Source organism: Vulpes vulpes, chromosome 8 (genome assembly GCF_048418805.1).
Source record: "Vulpes vulpes isolate BD-2025 chromosome 8, VulVul3, whole genome shotgun sequence".
Taxonomy (NCBI): Eukaryota; Metazoa; Chordata; class Mammalia; order Carnivora; family Canidae; genus Vulpes; species Vulpes vulpes.
Window position 1 is genome coordinate 37,976,327 of NC_132787.1, and position 25,676 is coordinate 38,002,002.

The following is a 25,676-nucleotide window of genomic DNA, read 5'->3' on the forward strand; positions in this document are numbered from 1 at the left end:
TGGCATGCACAGAGGACTACATTGTGAAAAATCATGGACATCTAAGACTGAGTAAAAAAAAAAAAAAAAAATCCTAAGACTCAGGCTCTGAATATGAAGTTTTGAAAATACCATTACCATGTTACCCTTTAAAAAATTTCCTTTTTATGTATGCATAAGAGTGAAGAATTATAAAAATCTGTATCTATATAAATCTACACTTTCGATAAATGTAAAATAAAAATCCAAAGTGACAAAAAAGCATGGTGTCAGTTTATTTGCCACCTTTTTTTCCTTCGCAGGAGCTAAAGTAATGGTTAAGTTTTACAACTGATGGTGTCCAGGCAAGGGATAATAGTCAAAAGTGAGAGTAGGACAGTGATACCAGAAGAGCAAATCCTTGAAAAACTAAGAAGGAAAAATCGGCTCGACTTGGTGAGTTATCATTAGAGGAGGTGTAGAGATGAACGGGTAAGGAAATCTGGAATGATTTCCAGGTCTTTGGTTTGGGTAGCTGAGTCGTTGCGGTGACCTCGTGCGGGGGAGAGGAGGCGCGGGCTTGCAGGGGGAGTTCGATTTAGAATACACTGCGTGAGGAGCCGGCTATGTCGAAGGAAAAGGATGAATGAAGCCTTCGTTGATTGCTCTGGAGGGACCGAACCCAGCGCCCGGTACTGGGTCGCTCTCCACCTAGCACTTCGGGGTCTGCGCGAAGCTGAGCTGGGGCCCGGCCCCGGCTGTGATTGGCCGGAGCTGCGGGCGCCGGGGGCGGTGGGCGGGCCTGGGCTTCAGGAACTGCTCAGTGATTGGCTGGCAGGTACCCAGAGCCCTAAATCAAACTGTTGGCACCGCCCCTCCAGGGAGCTGGCGCCTGTTTCCAGCCGACTGTGGTTGTGGTGGTCACGCAACGATCCCCCCAGGACCCCGCTGCTTTCGGGGGTCGGGCGTGGGAGGAGAGCTGGGATTGGCCAATTTGCAGGCCCGGGCGGGCGCGGCCTCGGTCGGACTGGGCTTCGGGACGCGCCCCTGTCCTGTGCGCCGATTGGGCGGCGGGGTCGCCCACGTTACCGGGAGGCGTGGCCGGCGCTGATAAAGGGTGGGACCCGCGCGGCCCCTGCGGGTCCTTCCAGCGCAGCTAGAGCTCCGGGTGGTCCGCTGGGCGCGGGACTTGGCGGTTCCGCGGGCTTCAGCCGCAGCGTTCCCCCGGCCAGGCATCTGGCCGCAGCCTCGGGGCACGAGATGGAGCCCTCCTCTGTCACAGAAATGTGAGTGGACTCGGGTGCGGGGGGCTCAGCGCCTCCTCGCCAGCTCCCGCCCCTGGCGCCGGCCGCTGCGGGACGGAAAATGGCGCATTGCAGCAGCTGCGGCCATGCGGGAGCCACCGCCGCGCGCCGCCCGCCGCCCGCCGCCCGCAGACCGCGCCGCCCCCGGGCAGCGAGAGCAGCGCCCCGTTCCTGCCGCAGCCGCGGCGGCACCGCACGGGCGGGGCGGGGCGGGGGCGCGGGGGTCCCACCTTCGTGCCACGCTCTCCTCTCGCCCGCGGGGCGCCCCGAAGCCCGGGGCAGGGCGAGGTATCGGGGGGGGCGGTTCGAGACCCTTCCTTGTTGTCTGGTCGAATCTGTAGGGCCTCTGCAAGCTGTAGGGGGTGCGCTTGCCACTTAGTGACTTGAGCTGCCCTGCCCTGCCCTCTCCTCGCCCCAACGGTGGCGCGTCCCCTACTCCCCCACCCCTCTCGGCGGGGAGCAAAGATCCGGAAACTTAGCTGACAGTTCTTTGGCGCCAGGTGAGCGGCTCTGAGAGACTCCAGGGGCAGTGGCATGTGATCCCAAGCAGCCACTCCTCTCCAGGCCACCTGTACAGGAGGTGTCTTCCCTGTCATCGGGTCTTAGCCAAGTACTTGCAAGAGAAATCGAACTGAGGATCTCTGCCTTCCTCCAACAATTCGATTTTAGTTTTCGACACAACCCGCACCCGGAGATCCTGAGGGAGAACGGTGGCCGGACAAAGGAAGGATTTCCCTGTCAGGACCACCAAATACTTAATAGAGAGTCTTCTTTCTTCTTACTGCCTGGAGTCCTGCCTTGGTTCTAGATATATTTGTGTTGCTTCTCAGAGTGACAAAAAAGGGGGAGGATTTACTTATGTGACACATGGGTTATGACTACCCCTGGATATTTTATTGCTGAGTGTTCCCAACTCCCAACAAATAAGAAGTGAAATGGTCCCTTCGAATGCTTTATAACCATTTCACTTTTTCTCTATTTGGTTTCTACAGTTTTTTTTTTTTTTAATTTTTATTTATTTACGAGAGTCACAGAGAGAGAGAGAGGCAGAGACACAGGCAGAGGGAGAAGCAGGCTCCATGCACCGGGAGCCCGATGTGGGACTCGATCCTGGGTCTCCAGGATCGCGCCCTGAGCCAAAGGCAAGCGCCAAACCGCTGCGCCACCCAGGGATCCCCGGTTTCTACAGTTTTAACTGTATGTGATAGTCTATGCATTTTGGCCAAGCCCTAAGATTCCATTCCCCTGCCACACACATTTTGGGGGAAGAGGGGGACAGACAGGTACCCAACAGCAGGGAGCTGGCATGTGGGATGAACTGAAGGAAATGGAGAAAGCATGGTGACTAGCAGGGCATCACGAGATCTCTGACCTTAATCTTGTCATTGGGGCCACCATCTTGGACTGCTTCCAAGACCAAATACTGGCTGCTACCTACTCACTGACGTTTCCACCTTCAGAGAACTACATTGCTTAGTTCAGTGGTAACACAAGAGTCTTGTGGCTTCCATGCCTCTGTATCTTTCTTTCCTTTGCTTCCTCCAGTGCTTTAGAAGGAAATAAGAAAGTGATTTTTTGAATGAGGGTGGGTTGGGTATAATCTGCTAAGAAAGCCTCTTTGAGGAGTTATTCCCCATCCTTTTTATTATTATTATTTTATTTAAAGATTTTTATTTATTTATTCACAAGAGACACACACACACACACACACACACACACACAGAGGCAGAGACACAGGCAGAGGGAGAAGCAGGCTCCATGCAGGGAGCCTGACGTGAGACTCAATCCCGGGTCTCCAGGATCAGGCCCTAGGCCGAAGGCGGTACTAAACCACTGAGCCACCCGGGCTGCCCATTCCCTATCATTTTAGACCAAAAGAAATTCACTTAGGGAGGGGGAATTTTCTGGGTATTACTTCTATTGTGAGTAGTCAAGGCCTCCTCTCCAACCTCCAACCTCCTCTCCTTTTTGGTGACTTGTGATTAATTCCTAATGCATTTACTCTTGGACTGCTCCTATGAGGTATGTTTTGTGAGATTTTGCTTCTATTTGAAGAGTTCTTACTGTAACTTCTATTCTCCATTAAGTTTGAGAGATCTTCCTCTGTCGGTAGGTTCTTTCTTGGTAGAGAAAAATCTCATGCCTTAGGTTAGACTTCTGGGAATTCTTTAAGAGATGAATTTAGCCTCTGTGTGTTGGGACATGGAAAGGAGTTTATCTTGAAGACCCCATACTAGATTAATGCCATCTAAGTGTAAGGGAAAGAAAGAACAGAGGTGCCTGGGTGGTTCAGTGGTTGAGCGTCTGCCTTCGGCTCAGGTCGTGATCCCGGGGTCCTGGAATCGAGTCCCACATCGGGCACCGCACAGGGAGCCTGCTTTTCCCTCTGCCCATGTCTCTGCCTCTCTCTCTGTGTCTCTGTGTCATGAATAAATAAATAAAATCTTAAAAAAAAAAGAACGATCTCTGTGTGTAGTGTAAACCAAGATTTCTCTCTGGGATAGAAAGAACTAGGGAAGCCTCCTGAGACTTGATACCAAATCTAGAAAAGGAAAGGACAGGATGTCTATGATGCATGTACATTGAGGACCATTATCTATATTCTTGCATCCTGTCTATGCTCTTGGAACAGTTTCATAACTAACACAATTGCTTTAGGACCCAATTCTATCTAAGTGAAACACTCTTCTCTGCCAAAAACAAAGCAAGCAAATAGTTCTGTCTCAACTCTACCTTTAGAAGCCTTGCCTTTGGTGATTCTCCAAGTTGTTCTTACAGTAGCCCCAATATACTAATCACTGTGGGAAACAACTAATAACCGGTTTCCTTTAAACAGAGTCTGTCAACTTGCTTGTCTTTAGGCTTGGATAAAAGAGATGTTCTGTCTGTAGGCTTTAGTCTTTTGTATGGATTTCTCCTAATCTGGATAGGAGTTTTCCAGTTTGACTTCATGTGAAAGGCTTCTTTTTCAGTCAGGAAAGTGCCATTTAGTTCAGGGTTGGCACATTTGTCCCTGTAGCCATTGTGCCAGAGGATGTTTGAATTTGATCAAAGGATAGCTCCAAACAGGATCTCATGAAGCCACCCTGGATGTTCCTGAACCCCATTTAAATGTTATTACAAGATCTTTCACCTTTTGCTTCCTCCTCTATGCTGCATCTCCCTACTTGGTGTCACCAAGAAGTTAGAATCCCTTCTAGTTGCATATAGTCTAATTACCATTACATTTGTGATACTGGGCTAGAATGCACGTGGTTCCTTTCTTGTCTTAGTTACTTTGTGTACTTGGTCCACTTCTCTCCACAGGTCTGCCCCAGCTCAGCCACCCACTGAAGGGGCAGAAGGGACTGCCCCAGGAGGTGGTCCCCCTGGCCCTCCTCCTAATACAACCAGTAACAGACGACTACAGCAAACCCAGGCACAAGTGGAGGAAGTAAGTGGAGAACTTTTTCTCTGAGTTTCCAGATAGTAGAAGTTTAGAAACTTATTAATTAATTAATTAATTAATTTAATAAATACAGGGGGAAATCTCTGAGAAGCAAGGTGTCCCTGAGTTACACAGGGCCAGACTTGAGATTCTGTTGTATTTACCCCTGTCTCGAGCCAGGAAGCTTACTAGCTTTGTTTCTGCATCCCTCACCCCCAGGTGGTGGACATCATGCGTGTCAATGTGGACAAGGTCCTGAAGAGGGATGAGATACTGTCACAGCTGGATGACCGAGCGGACGCCTTGCAGGTGGGAGCATCACAATTTGAGAGTAGTGCTGCCAAGCTAAAGAGGAAGTATTGGTGGAAAAACTGCAAGGTGAGTTCTCTTGTCCTCTCTGGCTTCCTTTCTTGGGCCTAAAGAAGGCAAGAAAATCCTCAAGTTCTACCTTCCTAACCCAAGGTGGCACAGGATCTCAGGCCCTGCAGAACCCTGGGGAGGAAATCTGAGTCTTCTTGACATGCATTACCCGGAATTGCCCACCAGGGTAGGCTAGAGTATTCAGAACCACTAACTGGATGCCAGCCATACCCTGAACAGTGGTCATTTAGGCTGCTTTTTCCCAAAGACCATGGGAAGATCTCGCATGGCCCTTCCCCACACACAGCCAACATAGACACAATGGCTAGGGTAGGGAGGTATATATTTAAATACCTGCAGCTTTTAGGAATGAGCTGAATGCTTCACGAAGAAAAATGAAGCAACTGACTAAAGATCCCAAGTCTGCATCTCTGCTGACATTCCTTTCAGAGCCTTCAGGCAATAGGAGAGAAGCAAAATGGAGCAAGCTGCAGATGCTCTCATGTTTTTGGGAAGCCTCAGCTCTGGTGCAAGGATGGCTGTCCCATGGGGAACAGGAGGGTCGAGCCCTCCCCAAGAGGCCTGCATGTATCCTGGGTGATTTGTGGCTTCTTCCACTGTCCCAAGGACAGAGGAGGTTCTTTTACCACACCCCTAGTGGGAACATCTCTCTCCTCTTCCCCGAATCCAAGGGCCCATTTTTTGGTCAATGTTTCCTCAGATGATGATCATGCTGGGAGCTATCTGTGCCATCATCGTGGTAGTCATTGTAAGTAAGTATCGCTGAGGTTGCTGGTGGGGTGAACAGGTGGGAAGGTCCTGGAGTCTTCTCCCAGCCCTGCCTGCCTGCCTGCCTGCCTGGGGAGTGGGGCTGCTCTGACTGAGGTATGGAGATCGCTGCTGTGGAACCATCACCTGGTTCGGGAGGGAGGACGGGCAATGACAGGGGACTTCTTTGATGGACGAGCCTGCTCCCCTGCAAGATGCCATGGGAAGATGGCCCCTCCTGTTCTGAGGAAGTGGGGCTGTGCTGTTTGTCACTGGCTTGGGTCAGAGGGAGACCACGGGGATGGGACAACTGCAACGGAAAGGCCCAGATGTCTAGTAACTTGATGTAATTTGCCGTCTTGTTCTCTCCTGTCTCTTTCTCTTCTCCATCTGGGACTTCCTGATTCCTGTGTCCAGTCTACTTTTTTACTTGAGAATGTGCCACCCCCTTCCCTCTTCTCCATCGCCATCCAGACTTAAGTCCATCTCCTTCTGTTTGCTCTCTCAACGAACGTCCCCATATACCTTCCTCCACCCTGTCCTGGCTTCTCCATTGCCCAGTCCTCCTTTTCTGTTGCTTTCATTTGCACTGTGTCCCTCAATGCTAGAGTTGCTGCTCGTGGCACAGTCTTGAAGTAACTTCCCAAAGAGCATTAGCTGGTACCTCCCTACCCCCTTCTTATATGCTCTTAAGTTCCCCAGGGCCAAAAAGAGCTGGAGGCCAAGAGAAGAGGAGGGGTATAGCTGAGGTGACATGCCCAAGAAGGTGCCAAGATCGGGGGAGAACAAGGGCGTTGATGCCCATGGTGTCATCAGGAAAGGCCAGGGCACTGGCAGGAGGTGGCTAGGGACAGCTGGAATAGCAGCCCAGGGCTGCCCTGGTCACTTGGGGCTCTTCTCCTAGGCCAGGCTGGAAGAGGATCCTGGAATGGGCTCAAAGTCCAACTTGGTTCTGGGCATTGCCCTTTAAGAAAGTCAAACCTGTTTTTGCAGTTATTTCTAATCTGTTAGTCCAAGAATTTCTATGTCTGTTGGGGATCTTACAGCCTTTTGCTTTGTTTTCTGGAGACCTATAGAACATGTTAATTGCAAAAGTACTGGCTTCATTCCCATCCTGGAAGCAGCCCCATAATCTCATAACTACAAGGGGCTGTCTCTTGTCTACATTTTCTGTGGCATTCTGTATTGTTCAGGAGAGCATTAGATAATTTCAGATGGCCAAAACTGGGGACTCTCAGTTAGTTTTAGTTTTTGGCATAGATAGAGAACGAGCGTTAACTATAGACAGACAATGAGTCAAGGGCCTAATTTGAAAAAACAAGGTTGGAGGAAGCCACTTCTTGCCAGCTCATTGGGGACGGTCCTGCTCCTCCCTTCCCGTTGATAAAGTGTGAGGTGTTAGAATTGAGGACCCTTGGGCTCTCAGGGATTCCTTTCCTCTACACTGTTCCCATGTACTCACCAAAGACAGGGTTGAGGCAGGAGGTCCTTCCTGAGGCTGGCCGAATCTGAGTATTCAGAGAAGTCTAGGATCCCTGCCACCCTGGTCTTGGCAGGGAGGCGGGATGGTCTGGACAGGTGTGCTTGTGCACTGCTGTGCTGTCATGGGGCATCTAGAGCCACCTGTCTATTCTTCCTGCATTGTGTTCCCCTTCTAAACCACCTGTACCCTTCTGATTTCCACTTTGTCTCCTTGCCTTTCCTCTCTGCATGGTTTGTGGGGGCAGACAGTGGGACCTGAGGATGGGAGACACAGCTGGGCTTCAGGATAGGTTGTGGAGTGGGAGAGACCCAGATTTGACGGGAGGAAGGTGGCTGGGAGCAGGAAGGGGGAACATCCATCACCCCTTAGTCCTCTTGTCTTCTAGCCCACAAGCAAAAAGAGGCTGAGGCCAGGCCAGGCTGGGTCTGGATGTTCACTTTCCATGCAGCAGCATTTCATTGCGCAGAACCATGCTTTCTCTCCCTTCGCCCCTGCTTCCCACATTCCCTTCGTCCTGCCCCAGGGCAGGCCCGAAGAGCTGGAAGAAAGCAGTCAGTATACCCTCCCAACGGCCCCCCTCGAAGGTCTCCACTCTCCTCTGGGCTCCTCCTTGCCTAATGCAGGGGGGTCACCGCTGGAGAAGAACCACCACTGTCCTCGATGTGTCCCAAGCCTGGAGCAAATTCACCCTCTTGGCCCACCCAGCCCCAACATGGGAATTTTTTCCTGGGTCTCTGTCCCTCTGTGGCTCCCCAGATGTAGTTGGCTTTGTTCTCTTGGGGATGCTCACCCTTCTACTTTCTTTCTTACCCCACCCTGTGCCCTCTTCTGTGTCTTTGCCGTGTCCCTCTTCCCTCCTGCCACCCATGTGCATGAGCAGACGTGTATCCAAACTCCGGGACTTTGCAGTCAAATGAAGCTGAGCTTCCCACATCCCCTTCTTCCTTGGTTTGCCATGAGGCGATGTGGGGTTTCCACTGTGTGTCTGTCATCACCTCTGTGTTTTTTCCTACCCCCGACCTCATACTTGTATAGAATAAGAACAGTTGTACTTCCACCAAAGGCATGTGGCATATTTACCAATTTCATGTATTCTGCACAAAGGCAAAAAATATAAATTCCTACCACTAAACTGTCTTGGTTGTTGTTTGGGTTGGAGTAACTGAGGTGGGGTGGGGGAGGGGTGGTTTTCCTTCTACAGTGTGATGTTGCTCAAGGCTGGAAGGCTCACATGTGCCGCATGGTACTCAAGATGAAAGATCTGTGTTGGCAGAGGAAGTGGTCTCTGCCCTGTCTTCGTACCTGGCACAGCCCAGCTCTCCCAGGTGCTAGCGAGAGGAAGTGATGACAGGAAGCTGAGTGCATGTCTGAAACATCACATCACAAACCGCTACAGGATTTCTCAGACACCACCCATGTACCTCCTTCACAGGTCCTCAGGCTGCCCAGCCTAACCCAGGGGGTACCCAGATGAGGCCTCCACCAACACACCCAGCTCCCCAACCTTACCTGCAGTTGAGGGAGTGAGGACCCTGTAGGTATCCTGAAATACTCAGTAGCTGTCCAAAAGGGCATGACCTTAATTGCAGCTCAAGGTTACACAGAGCACAGCATGGTGCCCCAGGGCTTCCTCTGAGGGCCTTCATTTCATGCCTTGAACACTGCAAGTTGGTGGGAGTAGGCCTGGGTACAGGGCTTAGTTGGGTCCAGTGTGGGGAAAAGACAGGAAAGTAGAAAAGCTTTGTTTCTGAGGACACAAGGGACTTTTACTTGACTGGGGTTCAAATGCTTATGTGTTATGGCCCAATCCCCACCGTTGGCCCACTGTCCCTTACTTGCTCCTTAAAAAAAAAAAAAAAAAATTTAGAGAGCAGGAGCATGAGTTGGGGAAGGGGCAGAGGGAGAGAGAATCTTCAAGCAGACTCACTGCTGAGCGTGGAACCCACTGTGGGGCTCTATCTCATGAACCATGAGCTCATGACTTACCCGCTTACTCCTTAATCTCGTCCCATTTTCTTTTCCTACCACAGGCTCATTTTTAACCTCCACCCAGACATTCTGCTTTCCTACCACCCTCTCACCCCTTCACATTGTGTTCAGCCCAGGGACACAATGAAAAAAGGCAGAGACCTACACAGAGACAGAGTACCCATGATCTGTGCCTTCTTCATGCCTTTCTTGGAGTCTTTTTGAGCTCTGAGACTTGGCTAGAGTCCTTCTGGGAGAACGTGACTACTCTTCTTTTATCCTGAGGCAGGAGAGTGGTTACCACTTCAGAGTATAGACAGATCTTGGTGAGGTAGCTAGGAGAAGACAAGAGAGAAGGAGGTTGGTTTCAGTTGGGGTAATCCCAAAAGTAAGGGGCTGTGGGGACTGCTGGAACTCAGGACACTTGGGCTTCATCCTCATCTAGGTGGGGAGGTGGCTAGAGCTGGCTGATTCACAACTGAGGAGGGGTAGGGGCAGGGCTGAGGGCAAGCAGGTGTTTACCTTGTCATCTTTGAAGTCCCAGGAACAACAGTGCAAGAAGGAAGAGGCCGCTGGCAAATAGGACTCCAAAGGTTGTTTCCTGCTCTTTAGGTTGAGATCAGCGTGGGCAGAGATCAGTAGGCAGGAATTATGTCTGAGCCCAAGCTCGAGCCCACACCTGCCCCAGCAAGAGGGACAAAGCTGAGAGAGGAAGAGAAGGAATGTGCAAGTGTCCCCATCCCTGGTTAAGGAACTCATAGCAACAAATGTTCTGCCTTCACCCAGGAACTACACACACTAGTATTCGTACTTGTTAAAAGTTGTCAGATGTTTGTGTGTTCCTCCACACAGAATTTCCTGCCTCTTCCCCTGCTTGGAACATTTTTAATTGCTTTGCAAGAGAGACTTAGGTTAGATTAGTTGTTGACAGGTAAACTGGAATTTTGCAACTAGCTGGGGAATGATGTAAGCTGAGATAAAACCCCAGATTTTGGGAAGCTTGCAGGCTGGCAAGCCGCCAAATAATGCCCAATGCTCCTGGATGTTTGCAGGTCTTGTTTAAAACCTTTCAATGATATTCTGTGACTTCAGGATGAAATTCCAGCTTGCAGGCCCATTGTGATCTGCCCATTAAAAGCAGTAAAGGATGTAAGGCTGTAGGGGAGTCAAGCTGCCCATATTTCATATTTTCTCTCTTACCATTTGCTAGGCAGGTGACCTTGGGCAAATTCCCTAACATCTGTAAGTGCCAGTTTGCTCATCAATAAAATGGGGGTCGTGATAATAATACATGTAGTCATACAGCTAAGTGCTCAGTAAAGCACTTGATTCATGTAAATGCCCAATAAATGTAATTATTCAAGTTTCAGAGCCGCTTCTCTCTTTTCCCACACACCCTTGGCTCTAGCTGTGCAGTTCCCCAAATGTTCCTGAGACTTTATAATTTGGCCTTCACATTCAGCTTGCTCAGCTGGCGTGTCTCCTCCAGGCCATCCTCCCTGACTGCCTAGTCCATCCCTCCAAGCTGACTAAGCTCTTTGAGGGCAGGAACAATTCACCCTTTGTCTCCAGCTCTCAGTATATTACCTGGCACCCTGGAACCTGGGGTGTAATGGAGTCTCAGGATGTAGTGGCAGCTATGGGGGCTGCCATCTCAGGAAATAAGAAGTAGAAATGGAACAAAGTGCTGTGGGAAGCAGAACAAGGCCAGAGACGAGCTGGGGGCAGGAGAGCCAGGAGCCCCAAGTATAGAAGTTGAGAAAGGACGGCACTCCTAGTACCTGGTGGGGCAATCCACGTGCTGACACTGAGGGGCTGTTCCAGGGAGATGTGGGTAATCTGACAGGTGTAAGTGGTGCCCTCAGGGCCTGGTTCTGGGGTCAGGAAGGAGGAGATGCTGTAGGTGCCGTCTGAGCTTTGCCGGAGGCCAGAGAAGGAGGCACCAGAGACCAGAATTGGGGCTCCACCTAGCTCCTCTCGGGTCCACTTCACAGTCATGTCCAGAGGATAATAGCCAGCGATGTTGCAGACGAGGGTGGCTGGCACAGCTTTGTTCGCCAAGCTCAGTCGTACTTTGGGGGAAGCTGGAAGAAAGAATGAGGAGTGAGTTTCCAGAGGGATCTAACCTGATAGCAGAGTTGCCCAAAGCCTGCTTTCTTTTCTTGCTGGTGTGGAAGCTGGAATTAACCCTTTAGTGGAGTGCCAAGGAGGGGGTGGAAGGGGTCCACCCTGGTTGCAGGCCAGAAGGGGGCATGTCTTCCACAGGTAATTAAAAAACAATAGTAAAACTTAGTAAAACCAAGTAAAAGTTGGCTTCTTAACATCACTATTAGCTCGGGATGCCTGGGTAGCTCAGTGGTTGAGCATCTGCCTTTGGCATGGGGCATGATCCTGGTGTCTGGGGATTGAGTCCTACATCGGGCTCCCTGCAAGGAGCTTGCTTCTGCTTCTGCCTATGTCTCTGCCTCTCTCTCTGTGTCTCTCATGAATAAATAAATAAAATCTCTAAAAAGAAAAAAAAATCACTATTAGCTGGTGATTTTCAAGGACATCAGTAATGGAATACTCCTGCCAATCTGACGGCCCCCATGGCCCCTCGGTTTGCTGCTGGTCCTCCCCAGGATGTGGTCCAGAGGACTGGGGTACTTGGGAGCCAGCCAGCCAGGACAGGGCAGCAGAATCCTGGATTGGTAGACTGCTTGGTGGAATTATCCTGGAGTCTGACAGGGAACAGTCTGTGCTTCTAGAATGGAGGTGGCAGTTAGGTCATGGCAATGCATTCTGCCTCTCAAGAAACTGCCCTTGTGTTGGACTCTGTCCTGAAAAATACTCTCATAGGCATATCCCTTACCCTCTCCCTGGAGAACTGAGTATGGCCTCACCTTGGATGTGGAAATGGATGTTTTGTTGAGCTTGGTACAGAGAGGTGGTGATCTGACAAATGTAGGTCCCCTCGTCCTTCAGAGTGAGGCTAGGGAGGGTGAGGGAGGCGTCCCCGGCCAGGAGTAGCTGCTCAGGCTCCAGGGTGGCGCCCTCCCGCTTGGCATGCTGCTGCCCTTTGGTCCACCTGTACACCATCTGGCCACTGCCCTTATGTTGCCGCCGCCATTCCACACTGGTCAGGACCAAGCCCGGTGCCACGGAGAAGCCACAGTGCAGGGAGGCTGAGGACCCCAGCAGCAAACTCAGGGATGGGGTCTGTGTTGTCACTTGGAGCTCCACTGTAGTGAGAAAAAGAAGGGTAATTGTGGGCTACTTCCTCCTTGAGTCCCCCTGATCCCTAGCTATGGGCATGTTGTAGGCATACACCTGCCCCTGCCTCCTCCTTTGGACAATGAGGCCAGTTGAGCTCAATTCCCACTAGATGGAACACAAAGAAATAGTGCTCTGGGAAGGCAGCCTGACACACATGATAATCCTGAGTATTCTGGAGTCACTTACCCCGGGACAATCTGACAAAAGCTATGGACTTCTCACCAAAAAAGTACATATGCAAAATTATGAGTTACTGTTGACTCTCAGGTCAGACCACTGGAATAGCAGAAAAAACTTTGGAACCCTGCTTCTTCCACTTATTAGCTCTGTGACCTTGGGCAAGTCACTAAGGGTTGCCAAGGTTATCTGCTTAAGGCAAGGCTGCTGTGAAGACTAGGAGTAAGAGGGTTTTTAAAAAAATTTATTTATTAATTCATGAAAGACACACAGAGACAGAGAGAGAAGCAGGCTCCTTGTGGCCTTATGTGGGACTCGATCCCAGGACCCTGGGGTCACGACCTGAGCCAAAGGCAGATGCTCAACCATTGAGCTACCCCGGTGCCCCAGGAGTAAGAGTTTTAAAAAACACACAGTAGCAGTATTTGTGCCAAATGTGCTGATTTGAGTCTAATGAGGAAGACAATCAGACACTTCCAAATAGTGGGATATTTTATGAGACAGTGGGCATGCACCCTCAAAGTGTCCTTGCCAGGAAAAGAATGTTCTGGACTTAAGGAAGCTAAAGGCACAGGACAGCTAAATATAATGCATGATCCTTGTTTGAATCCTGGCCTTAAAAAAAAAAAAAAACAAAAAACCCAAAGCAACCCAGAAAGCTACAAAGAACATTATTAGGGCAACTGGAGAAGTCTGAATTTTGACAGTACTACTGTATCAATTTGAAAATTTCTTTAGTCTGATGCTTGGTGGCATACCCTCCCTGGCAGGGAGGAATATTTTATCACTGGTAATATTCAAAATGGCCAATATGGTGATAGTGTAATGGTGAAAATATGTTCTTGAATTCTTTACACACTGTAGCCCCTTATTGTCTGCACCATTGTAGATTGCTCCCCACTTTGGTTTGCTGCTGGGGTGATGGTTTTGTGATTATGAAGGAAACATCCTTGTCTTTGGTTATAAACATTGTTTTGTTTTGTTTTTAAACGTGTTTTAAACAAATACATGCTATACATGGAAACTTTTGGGGTGAAGTGCTGAGATATCTGCAACTTTCTGTTAGTTCGGGGTGGGGGTTATTCTATCCTTTCATCTATCAAGAGAGTGGATGTGGCAAAATACTAATAACTGGTTAATCTAGGTGAATGGTATACAAGTATTCATTATGGTTGATACTGGACAGACATGAGAACTCCTCTTTCCTGATGTGGCAGGATAAATTTAGGTTGCACCACAGAAAGCTTCGAGTGTTCTGGGGCTTTCTACGGACAGGAGGGTAGCCCCCTAATCGCTGGACTTGGTTGTCTCTTTTTGGAGGCAAAATACTGTATTTGATCAACTCTAGAGAAACCTATCATCATGATCTCAATTTCCTATACCCTCTGGTATGTGCTGGGTGGGAGAGTGTAAGGGCCAAATTTTACTAACAAGAGATAATGAACAAACTTGTATCCCTGTGCCTTGCTCTAACCATCCTAAAACACCAGACCAGGCTGGCTTTCACTGGGATACAACTGTGCATGGCTTAATAAGACTGCTAGGGATAGCATATGTGAATAGAGCATCACATGTCATTTCCTCAGATGAGGGAGGTGAAAATAATCCAAATCCAATTATTTGGGTCTTTCAGAGAAGGGGCCAAGGCTAGGGGACACCTTGAAATGACTGATATGGACAGAGGTGTACTTGTTCCCTTCCTTTTCCTCCTATCCCCCCATAGCTGACTACTTGAAAAAACCCAAAATTTCCTTTCTGCTACTTTTAATCTTCTCACCGGTAGTCTGTACTGTCCCACGGGGGCTCAAGGGCAGGTTCAGTGTGGGGTGCAAGACAGCTCCATTTTCAGCATCCCTGGGAGTCTTCATCACCATGGAGATATCAGGTCCCTCTCCAGATACCTGCACGTTGGTGATGAACCAAGCTGCCTTCTCAGTGGTCTGGAGAAAATAGTAGGAGATCTCACACGTCACCTCCTTCCCGTTGCAGTCAGCATGGAGCAAGGCCTCAGCCTGGGGAATCTGTACCAAGTTCACTGGGGGAGGAGAGGACACAGATTTGGTTGGATTGAGGACACTTGGGCCCATGGAAAGCAGGTGCAGCGAGTGTACTTGGGAACTGGGCTGTCTCAGCAGAGAGAGCCCTGAAAGATTGGGGCTCTTACCTGAGGCCTCGAAGGTAATGGATGGGTTGTCTTTAGCCAGTGTGCCCCCTTGGAAATCGATGAAGCCTTCCAGGGAGCCATCATCCAGCACTGGTACCTGCCTCAGCACGAGCATGGCCTTCACCATATTTCTACTGCCGGCAAAACCTCCAAGGTTCCTACCTTCCTCCACCAGGAAGCAGTCTAGGACCACATCCACTGCTTGCCACTGCCTTTCTGCTGCAAATTAAAGATGGGGTGAGCACCCTCTTGCCCAGAGAGTTGTTCCTGTGCTCGTCGTCACCCACCCCAACTGTGGAGTCATGAAGGAAGGGGTAAAAGTCTTCCAGGGTCTTAGCTGGCTCTGTGTCCCATTCTTGTCACCTCCAAACCAGCCTTCTGGGAAGCACCTGCTACTCTAGGTACATACTTGGTATGAATTATTTAAAATCCTGGATTTGCCTTGCTCAGAAGAGTTTGTTTTTATTTTACTACAGCTGTCACAGGAAAAACTCTCTTTGGGCAAAGGCATTCTCAGCAAAAGCAAATAAAGAATTGCCACTGGGAGGGGAGACAGGACACTTGTGTGGCAAGGGGCATTGGCAGCCATCTTCTCCATTTCCCAGCCAGCCCACTGAGTCTCCTCTGCTTTTTGCCATTAAGGTGGCCTTCCTCTCTTCCACGTTCAGGGCTCACCTCCTCCAGGGATTTCCTAGCCAGGAACCCTTCCTTCTTGGGTGTCTGCTCCCAGGCATTGTCCTCTTCAGTAGGCCCACCACCACATCTACCCAGGAGAACACACTTTTCTTCATCTGGCCTTCCCCACAATCTTCCTTCTCCCCAATGCTACTGGTGCCTTACTTTGCCAGCCTTTTTTCCAGTTGGGCTTAGGAGGCAATTGGAGGCCATCCCTGGCCTTTCCCCACAACCTTTTCCCCTTCTGGCATCTCAGGAATCTTGGGGTGGGTGGCTATCACATCTGCCCTGGGCCCAACGTTTCCCCTCCCCAGCCAGCACCCCCCACTCACCTGGGTCTGCAGCTGCACCGGACAGAGCCAAGCAGAGCAGCAGGTACCACCCCTCCTCTGGGCCCATGGGGGCCGCCCTGGACAGCCAAGCAGAGCAGCAGCCACCACCCTGCTCCTGCCCCTCTCCCCAACGGCCTTTTTGCACCAGCTCCTGCTGACTGGTGCCTCTGAGCTGCGGAAGAGGGGTCTCTCCAAACCACCCCTGCCGGCCTGTTGCTTTCTCTTCAGTCCTCAGCGCACTTTCGCTTTCACTTTGGCTATCATCGTGGCTGCCTTGCCAGTCAGTGAAGCCACTAGGTGCTCGTTCCAGAGTCCTCTTCATTGTTCTCCTTTTTTGTCGCCTCGCCCCGCCCTACCACCCCATGGCTCCCACCCTCCTCCCCCTTCTGCTTAAGACCTGACTTGACGGCATGTACCCTTTTGCTCCCCACCCAAGAAAGTGGAGCTGAAATAAGGGGGAGACTGCAGCCAGATGCAGGATCCCCAGTAGCCTGGGGACTCTCTTCATTTTCTGTGGGTGCCACACCCACTTGCAGTTCCCATTCCCTGACTTGGGCGGGGCCCTCACCACTAGTCTGCGCTGGAGAAAGCTCCTCTTTCAGATCTCTGATCTGGAGGAGGAGGCTGGGAGTGGCCTGCACCTGGAGAATGGAATTTCAGAGAGAGCACCGCTGGGAGAGCTTCTGTGTGTGGCTGGCTGTCACTTTATTTTGCCGAGTTTCTAGGTCAGTGATACAGCACATGGTGTTTCGTAGGGGAAACTGTGTTCTCCAGCTAAGGCCATAGCCCTCTGGTGCAGGGCAGGAGTGAAAGTGGGTGGGTCAAGACACACTTGAGTCCCTGTGTCCCACCTTCCACCTCATCCCCATGTGTCCTTTTCACTGCCAATCTCCAAAAGGCACTTTCTCAAGTCTGCACATAGGAAAGGGTTCTGATAACAGGATGGTACTGAAACTGGGGGCGGGGGTGGTGGGGCAGTCTTGTCCCTTCTGGATGGCCACTGGGGTGGGATGGAGGCTGAGGTTTTATTGTACTGATGACCTGCCCACCCCTCTCCGTGGTGTGCAAGCTCAGCAGTAGGAAGCGGGTTCTGGTTTTCGGTAATCTTCCTGAATGGGGATGGCGCCACCCTCTTCCTCCCTGGGGCAGCTGTAAGGACAAGGCTCCACAGGCACCACTGGGCATTCTTCTTTGTCTGCGGGAAGAGAATCAGATGAACCTTCACTGGCAGTGAGGGTGGGGGGTGGTGACAGGAGTGGAGATGAGCCAAGGAGGGTCAGCTTAGCTGTCAGGGGGTTGCCAGCTAAGAGGGAAGAAAGAAAAGGTGGGAGCCAATGTTGGTAAAGATGGAGTAAGGAAAGATTCCCTGAGGTTCCAGGCATGGGCAGGGGGCCTGGGATGGTAGGGCTGGGGACAGGGAGAGGACTGGAAACCTGTATGTTGTCTCTTACTTAGCCTGTATTTTCTTTGTTGGTGGAAGAACAGAGCTCCGATCATGGTGAAAGCAAGAAACATTCCAGAGAGGATCACAAAGATGCGGATGCAATCTGAGCTGCACAGAGACCTTTGGGCTGTGACAGGCAGAGGCCACACAGGGTTTTTGGAGAGAGCCTAGGCCTTGACTCCCCTCAGCCTAGGCCCATTGTCACCTCCCCTCCCAACTGTCGCCCATCCCCTCCCCTACTGCTACCACTGGACTCAGTTCTTTCCTAACCCGTAGACTCTGCTTCTCCCCCTTCTAAACTCTCCTCCTAGGAGCTTTCTGGCTGGCTTCCCTCTCCTGTATGCAGTCTCTCTGGGGGTAGAGAACAGGGAGAGAAAACTCACGTGGCCAGTGGGTGGAGAGAGCTGGGGCAGGCAGCCACCTGAAGTCAGCCAGGGTCTGCATCTGCCGGACTGTGCTGGTCTCCTGCATCTCTGGAAAAAGAAACAGGCTGAGCAGGAGCTGGGGAATCTTCTAGGCCTAAGGAAGGCCTGAGACCTAAGACGCACAATGAGATGGGAGGGCTGACTGGCTGGCCAGGCAACTTACTTGGGGATGGTGGTGATTGTGGCGAGAGCTTTACTATACCTGTCACTGGACAAAGCGTTGCCTGGAACTTAATTTTGGCGTAAGGTAAGTGGGTGGGTTGCAAGTGTGGGCCCGGGGCTGGAGACGGATGAGGTATCAGTAAGGGGTTTGAAGGAGGATCACACTCCGTACACTGCTTGTCTCTGCACTTCCAGCCCTTGGGGCAGTCACACTCCGCATTTGCCGTGAGAGTGCAGTTTCGAATGAGAAGACCTGGTGACAGAGGGCGGGGTGGGGGGGACAGGGACACACAAGCAGTTCAGGCCTCAGAGACTTGCAAGGTGCACTTGCTAAATCCTGCCCTGAGCTCCCAACCCAGACCCACAGTGAGGGACTCCTGCCCCTCGCTCCCTGTCACCTAGTGCCTCTGCCTCTATTACTAGGGTCATTAAAGGGAACACTGAGACCTTTTAGAAAATTCATTCATGGGTAAGCAGTATAGTAGTTCAGTTACAGAGTCCTCACAAGTGTCCTGAGGGGGAACATTTGTGCAAAGGGGCCACTTGAAAGTCTGCTACTCTATGTAGGCTGGCACATGGTTTCTGAAATTCTAGCTAAGCTGGAGAAATAATAAAAGAATCCATAACACAGCTGCAGACATTGCACTTCTTCATTTTATAAAAGATAAAATTCTAAAATAAACAAAAACATGGGCCACACACACATATTCATTTTCCTAAATTGGCTTTTGTGTGAAAAGAAGAAAGATATTTCCCCCAGGCTGGTATTGTTATATCCTAAGAAAGATGTACTCCAGGGTCCAAACAAATGCATGCTTCAGATGCAGCCAGTTCATCAATAAGGGGTCGCTTATCTGAAATCTAGGGACCTAGGGCCACTTCCCCTCCCGTTTTTTTCACTTACCCCTTCTTGTCATGATCTGAGTTATACACCCATTCTCAGCAGCCCCCCAAATTCTGCTTTCCCCTTAGCTGTAACACTAGAGTTCTCCCTAGGGTATATGCCCAGGTCACCCCATTTCCCAGCATTGCCTCCACTTGCAGTAGCCTCGAAGTGACAAGCTCTGACCCCCTCCTCTTTGCTTCTCCACACCCAGCTCTGCCACCTTGCTGCCCCGGAGGCTTGCCCATCTCACCAGAGTTACAATGCCGACAGCTCTCACAGTGGCGCCGGGCGTGGTGGTCTGGTGAAAAGGAGGCCCCCGGTATGCAGGGATCACACTGAGCAGCCTCTCCATGCCTTTCACAGTCTTTCACGAGGAAAGTTCCTGTGAGCAGAGGTCTAGGGTCAAGGCGCAAGGAAGGCCACTTCTCTGCCCTCTTCAAGGCAGGACAGGATTCCTCTCCTTGCTTGAGCTCAGACACACTCTCTGCTACCCCCCCACCCCCAAACCCCTGGCGAGGCCTCCTCTCTTACCTGGCTTACACATCTGGCAGCACCGTTCTCCCTGGACCTGGTAGTGTTTCTCCGGACAGTGCTTGGGGGCTGGGGTGGCTGAGAGCCCCGCCAGGGTCCCCAGAATCCACAGCCAGCAGGGAGGTGGCCGGGCCATGGTTCTCACTCAGGGGAGCTCTTTTTGCACCCCAGTTGCAGACTGCTGGCCTCGGTGGAGCTGGCACGTCCAGCTGGGTGCTGGTACCTACTCTCTGTACCTCCTGGGCAGCAGCTGCAGGCCCTCTTCAGAAGTTGGCTTCAGGTGGTAAGGCGACCTTTGATGGCAGCTGAAGCTCTATTGTGCCTGTTTTTTTTTTTTTTTTTTTCTCAGAACAGCGACTTCCACCCCCTCCCCCTTTTCCGTGTGCTGGGTGCCAGCGAGAGTATTAAAGGGCAAGCTTTGTCAGAAGATCTGCTGCTCTTCAAAGGCATCCATCCCCTCCAACATGCCGGCCTCTCCCAGTTTCCATCTGGCTCCTTTTTTTTTTTTTTTTTTTTAAAGATTTTATTTATTTATTCATGAGACACAGATAGAGAGAGAGAGGCAGAGACACAGGCAAAGTGAGAAGCAGTCTCCATGCAGGGAGCCCAACGTGGGACTTGATCCTGGGACCCCAGGATCACACCCCGGGCTGAAGGTGGCACCAAACCACTGAGCCACCCGGGCTGCCCTCCATCTGGCTCTTGTGCTCACTAAGAACATAACCCACTCATGCCCGTCTCTTTTAGAATGTTGGTTGCATGGGTCACTACCTCTTCCCTTCACACACTTGTGCACAGAGATGCCCACGTTGCCCCCTGTTCACAGCTTACAAACTAATAACAGTTTAGAGAAGGAGGGGGGACCTGAGTACAGGTCTACCAACTTTTATCTGAAACTCTTGGGGTCAGGTAAGTTTTAGAATTCAGGATTTTTCAGATTTGGGGGAGAAACTAGCCCTGCAAAATGCCCTCACAGGGCTGGCATAGCACTCACAATCAAGCACAACATTTCTGCAGCAAAAGAATATTGGGGCACCTGGGTGGCTCAGTCAGTTAAGCATCTGCCTTTAGCTCAGCTCATGACCCTGGTGTCCTGGGATTAGAGTACTGGGTCAGGTTCCCTCTGCTTCTCCCCCCAGCTCATGCTCTCTCTCTCTCTCTCTCTCTCGAAAAATACATTTTAAGATTTTATTTATTTATTCATGAAAGACACAAAGAGAGGGAGAGGCAGGCCGAGGGAAGAAGCAGGTTCCCTGCAAGGAGCCAGACGTGGAACTTGATCTTGGTTCTCCAGGATCACATCCTGGGCTGAGGGTGGCACTAAACTGCTGAGCCACCCGGGCTGCCCAATATATATATTTTTTAATTTTTATTATTTTTTATTTTTTTATTTTTTTTAATTTATGATAGTCACACACACACAGAGAGAGAGAGAGAGGCAGAGACATAGGCAGAGGGAAAAGCAGGCTCCATGCACCGGAAGCCCGATGTGGGATTCGATCCCGGGTCTCCAGGATTGCGCCCTGGGCCAAAGGCAGGCGCCAATCCGCTGCGCCACCCAGGGATCCCATATTTTTTAATTTTTAAAAAAGAATGAACCATTGAAGCTAAGTGGGTTTAATAAGGACCGTAACTAACCCTTGCATCGAATGAGGTCTGGTTTTATGGCCAAAAGACTTTGCTACAGAATTGTTCAGAATTGCAAACAAGGGACTTACACCCGTGTCCTCCTCTCTGCTAGGAGATCACATGCAATCTCATTTCATCCTCCTGCCAGCCCGTGGGGTGGGTATCACTGTGCCTCTGGGCCTTCCCTTTTCACCTCACTACCGATTTCATTCTTCCAGCCTTGGGACTTGGGATGAGATTCCCTGGGTAATTGTTTGCCTGTTTCTGCTGTTCTCCTGGGAAGGCTGATCTGGGGATATTGGAACTTGTTGGACTTTTCTCTCTTTGAACCCACAGTTTATTTCTCCAGGCCCCTTTTCATTCGGGGGCTTTGGCGCTGTTTCCACACTGCTCATAAAATGTCACACTCCTGTGACCTCACCTGTTAGCTCTGTTCTCTCTCTCACTCTGGTTTCCTTTCTCTTCATATTTTCCATCCCCCTGCTTTCCTCCAGGCCCCTCTTCTCTTCAAGAGGGTCCTCACACGTGGGAAACCACATGTGAGTGTGATCTGAAGAATTATTTCTACACAACCACTCTTCTACCTTGCAGGCAGGGTGCCTGAATTCCCACCTCAGAGAGACAACCTTGTCATCTGAGGATTGTGCTGTCACTAACAGTCCTGTCCCATCCCCAGATTATGGTCATTCTTTTCACTGTGCATCTTTTTTTAAAAAAATTTAGTTATTAGGGCACCTGGGTGGCTCAGTGGTTGAGCAACTGCCTTTGGGTCAGGTCGTGATCCTGGGGTCCTGGAATCGAGTCCCTCATTGGGTCCCCACAGGGAGCCTGCTTCTCCCTCTGCCTATATCTCTGCCTCTCTGTGACTCTTATGAATAAATTAAAAACAAAAGTCTAAAAAAGGATTTACTTATTTGAGAGAGAGGGAGAAGCGCAAAGGGAGAGAATCTTCAAGCAGACTCCCCACTGAGTGTGGAGCCCCATGAGGGGCTCCATCCCACAACCCCTGAGATCATGAACTGAGCTGAAACCTATGGGTTGGACACTTAACTGATTGAAGCCCCCAGGTGCCCCTTCACTATGAGTCTTAAACCTGGGCATGGGAAGTGGGGGCCTGTGGGGTTGGAGGACACCACACAAGAGCAAGGAGGAGTTGGGACCTTTAGGGAGAACTTGCAGAAGGGGGAACTGGAGGACCCAGAGAGGACTGGCAACTTTCACAATCTCACGGCTACTCACCCATGTGAGGGAGGCTTCGGTGCTCTGTACTAGGGCCCATCATCCCTCTTCATGGGGGAAAGGGCAGGAGCAGGGTCTGTCTGGCTTTCCTGGAGTACTGTGGCCCAGAGGAGGAAACCCAGCTTTCTGGACCTCACTTTGCTCTAGGTGAATGGAACCTGGACTGGCTCCCTGGGTAGTGCCTTCATCTTGTCTACAGGTCTGCGAGAGCAACCTGCTGACCTCTCCCTCGGAATCTTCCTTTACCACATTCTCTTTTGGGGTGCAGCTTCTCTCCACACCTGCTGGCACAGAGATCTTTTTTTCTCAACTCTTCCCTCCTCCTCCTGCATCTCCAGAGACAGGCCCACGGAAGCACATCTCTTTTGATGATTTTCTTTATTTCTGAGGGCCTGACTAAACCCTCAAACTGGAACAGTGACCATAGCCCAGATGGCAGCTGGGGCCACCCTACTTCTTGATATCTAGGTAAGACACTCCTCACCTTTCAAGCAGGACAGGTCCTGGACAGAGTGAGGAGGAGGCAGAGCTGTCAACTGGCACCAACTCTGGTGGTCCAGCTGTTATGGCCATCTCTTGTTCCCACTCAGCTCAAGTCCAGTTCTTGCCTTTGTGCTCCTGGCTCTTCCCTTACCTCTGCCCTGACACAGGTTCCTGCCCTATACAGGCTTTCTTGAATTTTCCTCCAAACCAATGGTAAACAGAAGGCTGTTAGGTGTGGCTAAACTTTTGCTTAAGAAACGTTTACATATCACAAGGTTACAACTTAAAATTGAATTTTAGGTATTGTTTTCAACGGTCCTTCCTGCCCCAGAGATTTATGGGTGGTCTCGCTACCTCATAAGGCAGCAAAGGCACTGACCGTCTTGCTGGCACTGCCCCAACCCCACCCTTTCCTGTCACAGACTGTCAGGCAGCATACCCCATCTGTCTTCAGCCCCTCGTCCCAGAATTGGTCTTGGCTCTTCAGAAATCTATGGGATTTCTGAGTGCCTGGGTGGCTCTGCAGTTGAGTCTGCCTTTGGCTCAGGGCGCAATCCTGGGTCCAGGGTCCAGGGATCAAGTCCTGCATCGGGCTCCCTGCGAGGAGCCTTCTTCTCCCTCTGTGTCTCTCATGAATAAATAAGTAAAATCTTAAAAAAAAAAATAGAAAACTATAACCAGTCAAAGTATTGAGTGGAACAGGACTCTCTCCAAGATCCTTTCTTAGAAGGAAGTTCTGTTACATAACACAGATGTCAGACATCACTGTTCCTGGAGCACCTGGGTGGCTCAGTAGGTTAGGCATCCATCTTTGGCTCAGGTCATGATCTCAGGGTCCTGGAATCGAGCCCTACATTGGGCTCCCTGCTCTGCCTACACTCAAAATACATACGCGGGCACACACACACACACACACACACAAATCTTAAAAAAATAAAATAAATTAAAAAAAAAAACACTGTTCTTGATCCTTACCAATAAATCCCTCAGTTTTTCTAGCCTTCTCTGTCCCTCCCACTCCATTCCCTACCCCTACACCTCCCTGCTTTAGGTCCTCCTTCCCAGCGAGTCTTTAAGAAACCAAGTGGGCAGGACAGTAGGGTGAGCTCACTTCCCAGTTCTGTAATTTGCATTCATGGGACTCCTGGCCGGATCTCACAGAGGACTGAGTTTTCATGGGCATTTCTTTCTTTATTTCTGATTTTATTTATTTATTTATTTATTTATTGATTGATTGATTGATGATAGAATGAGAGCAAGAGCGAGAGCAAGAGAGCACTAGAAGTGGGAAGAGGCAGAAGGAGAAGCAGGCTCCCCGCTGAGCAAGGAGCCTGATGCAGGGCTCTATCCCAGGACCCTAACATCATGACCTGAGCTGAAGGCAGACACTTACTGGACTGAGCCACCCAGGCGCCCCAGTGGACATTTCTTTCAAACTTTGACTACTTTTCAGTATCTCAACTCCAGCTCCTAATATTGCCTAGCACATTAAGGTACTCACGAAATACTGGGTGGTCTGTCCTCAGCCTTATTCCTTAATAGTTCCAACCACAATTATAAGTTTGACATTTCAGGGGGCCCAAAGCCACACTGACCTCCTAAATTCCACTCCTCATTCAATAAGAATTTGTTGCATATCCATTCTGTGCCAGATACCAGCTAAGTAATGGGTCACAAAGGTGAAAAAAAATAAGCATGTGGTTTCTGCCCTCGTGGAATCAGCACATCAGTGAGAGAATCAGAAATGGATCAACTAATCTCAAAGACAAACGTAAAGTTATTAGAATGGTCATTACTGCAGCACCAAGAAGGGCAGAGACAGAGTGCAATAATGATGCCTGTCCCCTAAGGGGTGAAGTGCTTCAGCCAGAAAGTTTTGCTGAGCTGTGTGGGATGACGTCTCTCCACCTACTGAAGAATTGTTTCTTCCTTTGGTTTAGGTTTCTAGATGTCACTCTATTTTTTTTCTTTGGCCACTTCTCTTCTTGAGCCTTAATAGTTTTTCTTATATAGAGATGATATAAAATAGGGGTAATCTGTTCCTTGAAAGCTTGGGAGAATTTATGTGTATTTTGAGTGTAGGCTTTACACTGATGATTTCATTCAGGTTTTCAGTTTCTTCTAGAGTCAGTTTGGTAGATCATATTTTTCTGGGAGACTATTTAATCTGCTTCACATTTATGGGTGTAAATGTTTAAATCACCACTAGATCTATAGTTATTTTCCCTTTTTCATTTCTAATATTGTTTATAATTTCCTCACTTTTTTCTGATATATTTTCATGAAATACATCTAATTATGACTTACATCAAAGAACTAGTTTTTGATTTCACTATGTTTTCCCATTATTTCTTTGTTTTCTGTTTCATTTTACTCTCTGGAGTAATTTTAAAATTATCTCCTTTGAGGAGCAAAAAGATTTTTTTTTTTTTTCTTTCTTTGGGTACATTCTGCCATTCTTTTTCTAACTTCCTTTTTTTTTTTTTTACAAGTTTTATTTATTTAAGTGATCCGTCTACCCAATGAGGGGCTCGAACTTATGACCCCAAGGTCAAGAGTTGTATGCTCTCCTAATTGAGCGAACCAGGTGCCTTCTTTTACTAACTTCTTGAATTTGGTGCTTAGTTGATTCATTTAAATTTCTCTTTTATAATGCATGCATTTAAGACTATAAATTTCCCTCTAAGAACTGTTTTAGCTATGCTGAAGCAAGATTTTGTGAAAATATATTATTACTAAATATTGTTATGTTGTATAAAATTTTGTTATAGATTAATATTTTAGTGGGAGCAAAAAGATCTTTATGTTATAAACAAGTAAAAATAACATTATCTTTAACTATTGTTTTCCTTGGGACTCCTGGGTGGCTCAGTGGTTGAGCGTCTGCTTTTGACTCACAGCGTGATCCCAGGGTCCTGGGATCAAGTCCCACGTCGGGCTCCCTGCATGGAGCCTGCTTCTCCCTCTGCCTGTGTTTCTGCCTCTCTCTCTGTGTGTCTCATGAAT

General features: G+C 49.6%; 3 protein-coding genes across 7 annotated transcripts; 1 reads left to right on the forward strand and 2 right to left on the reverse strand.

The window, feature by feature from the left end:
* Positions 1 to 895: 895 nt before the first annotated feature.
* Positions 896 to 8,432, forward strand: VAMP1 (vesicle associated membrane protein 1). Its single transcript, XM_025995365.1, has 5 exons — positions 896 to 1,244; positions 4,569 to 4,695; positions 4,909 to 5,067; positions 5,771 to 5,822; positions 6,235 to 8,432. The coding sequence occupies exons 1-5, from the start codon at positions 1,219 to 1,221 to the stop codon at positions 6,249 to 6,251; spliced, it is 381 nt and encodes a 126-aa protein (XP_025851150.1). The 5' UTR covers positions 896 to 1,218; the 3' UTR covers positions 6,252 to 8,432.
* Positions 8,353 to 16,479, reverse strand: TAPBPL (TAP binding protein like). Of its 5 annotated transcripts, none has more exons than XM_025995363.2 (7): positions 15,872 to 16,479; positions 14,865 to 15,080; positions 14,478 to 14,735; positions 12,151 to 12,489; positions 11,050 to 11,352; positions 9,791 to 9,874; positions 8,353 to 9,603 (listed from the first exon to the last, which is right to left on the reverse strand). In XM_025995363.2, exons 1-6 carry the CDS (start codon positions 16,191 to 16,193, stop codon positions 9,795 to 9,797), a joined length of 1,518 nt encoding a protein of 505 aa, XP_025851148.2. In that variant the 5' UTR covers positions 16,194 to 16,479; the 3' UTR covers positions 8,353 to 9,603; positions 9,791 to 9,794. The 5 variants fall into 5 exon arrangements, 3 of the variants coding, with proteins under 3 accessions (XP_025851148.2, XP_025851147.2, XP_072622278.1); XM_025995362.2 differs by having other exon boundaries at positions 14,865 to 15,083; positions 15,872 to 16,476; XR_012002972.1 differs by having other exon boundaries at positions 9,041 to 9,603; positions 9,791 to 9,947; positions 14,865 to 15,083; positions 15,872 to 16,400.
* Positions 16,480 to 16,555: 76 nt separating this feature from the next.
* Positions 16,556 to 19,642, reverse strand: CD27 (CD27 molecule). The gene is made up of 6 exons (XM_025995614.2): positions 19,320 to 19,642; positions 19,039 to 19,170; positions 17,943 to 18,155; positions 17,699 to 17,788; positions 17,323 to 17,442; positions 16,556 to 17,066 (listed from the first exon to the last, which is right to left on the reverse strand). The coding sequence occupies exons 1-6, from the start codon at positions 19,453 to 19,455 to the stop codon at positions 16,942 to 16,944; spliced, it is 816 nt and encodes a 271-aa protein (XP_025851399.1). The 5' UTR covers positions 19,456 to 19,642; the 3' UTR covers positions 16,556 to 16,941.
* Positions 19,643 to 25,676: the final 6,034 nt, after the last annotated feature.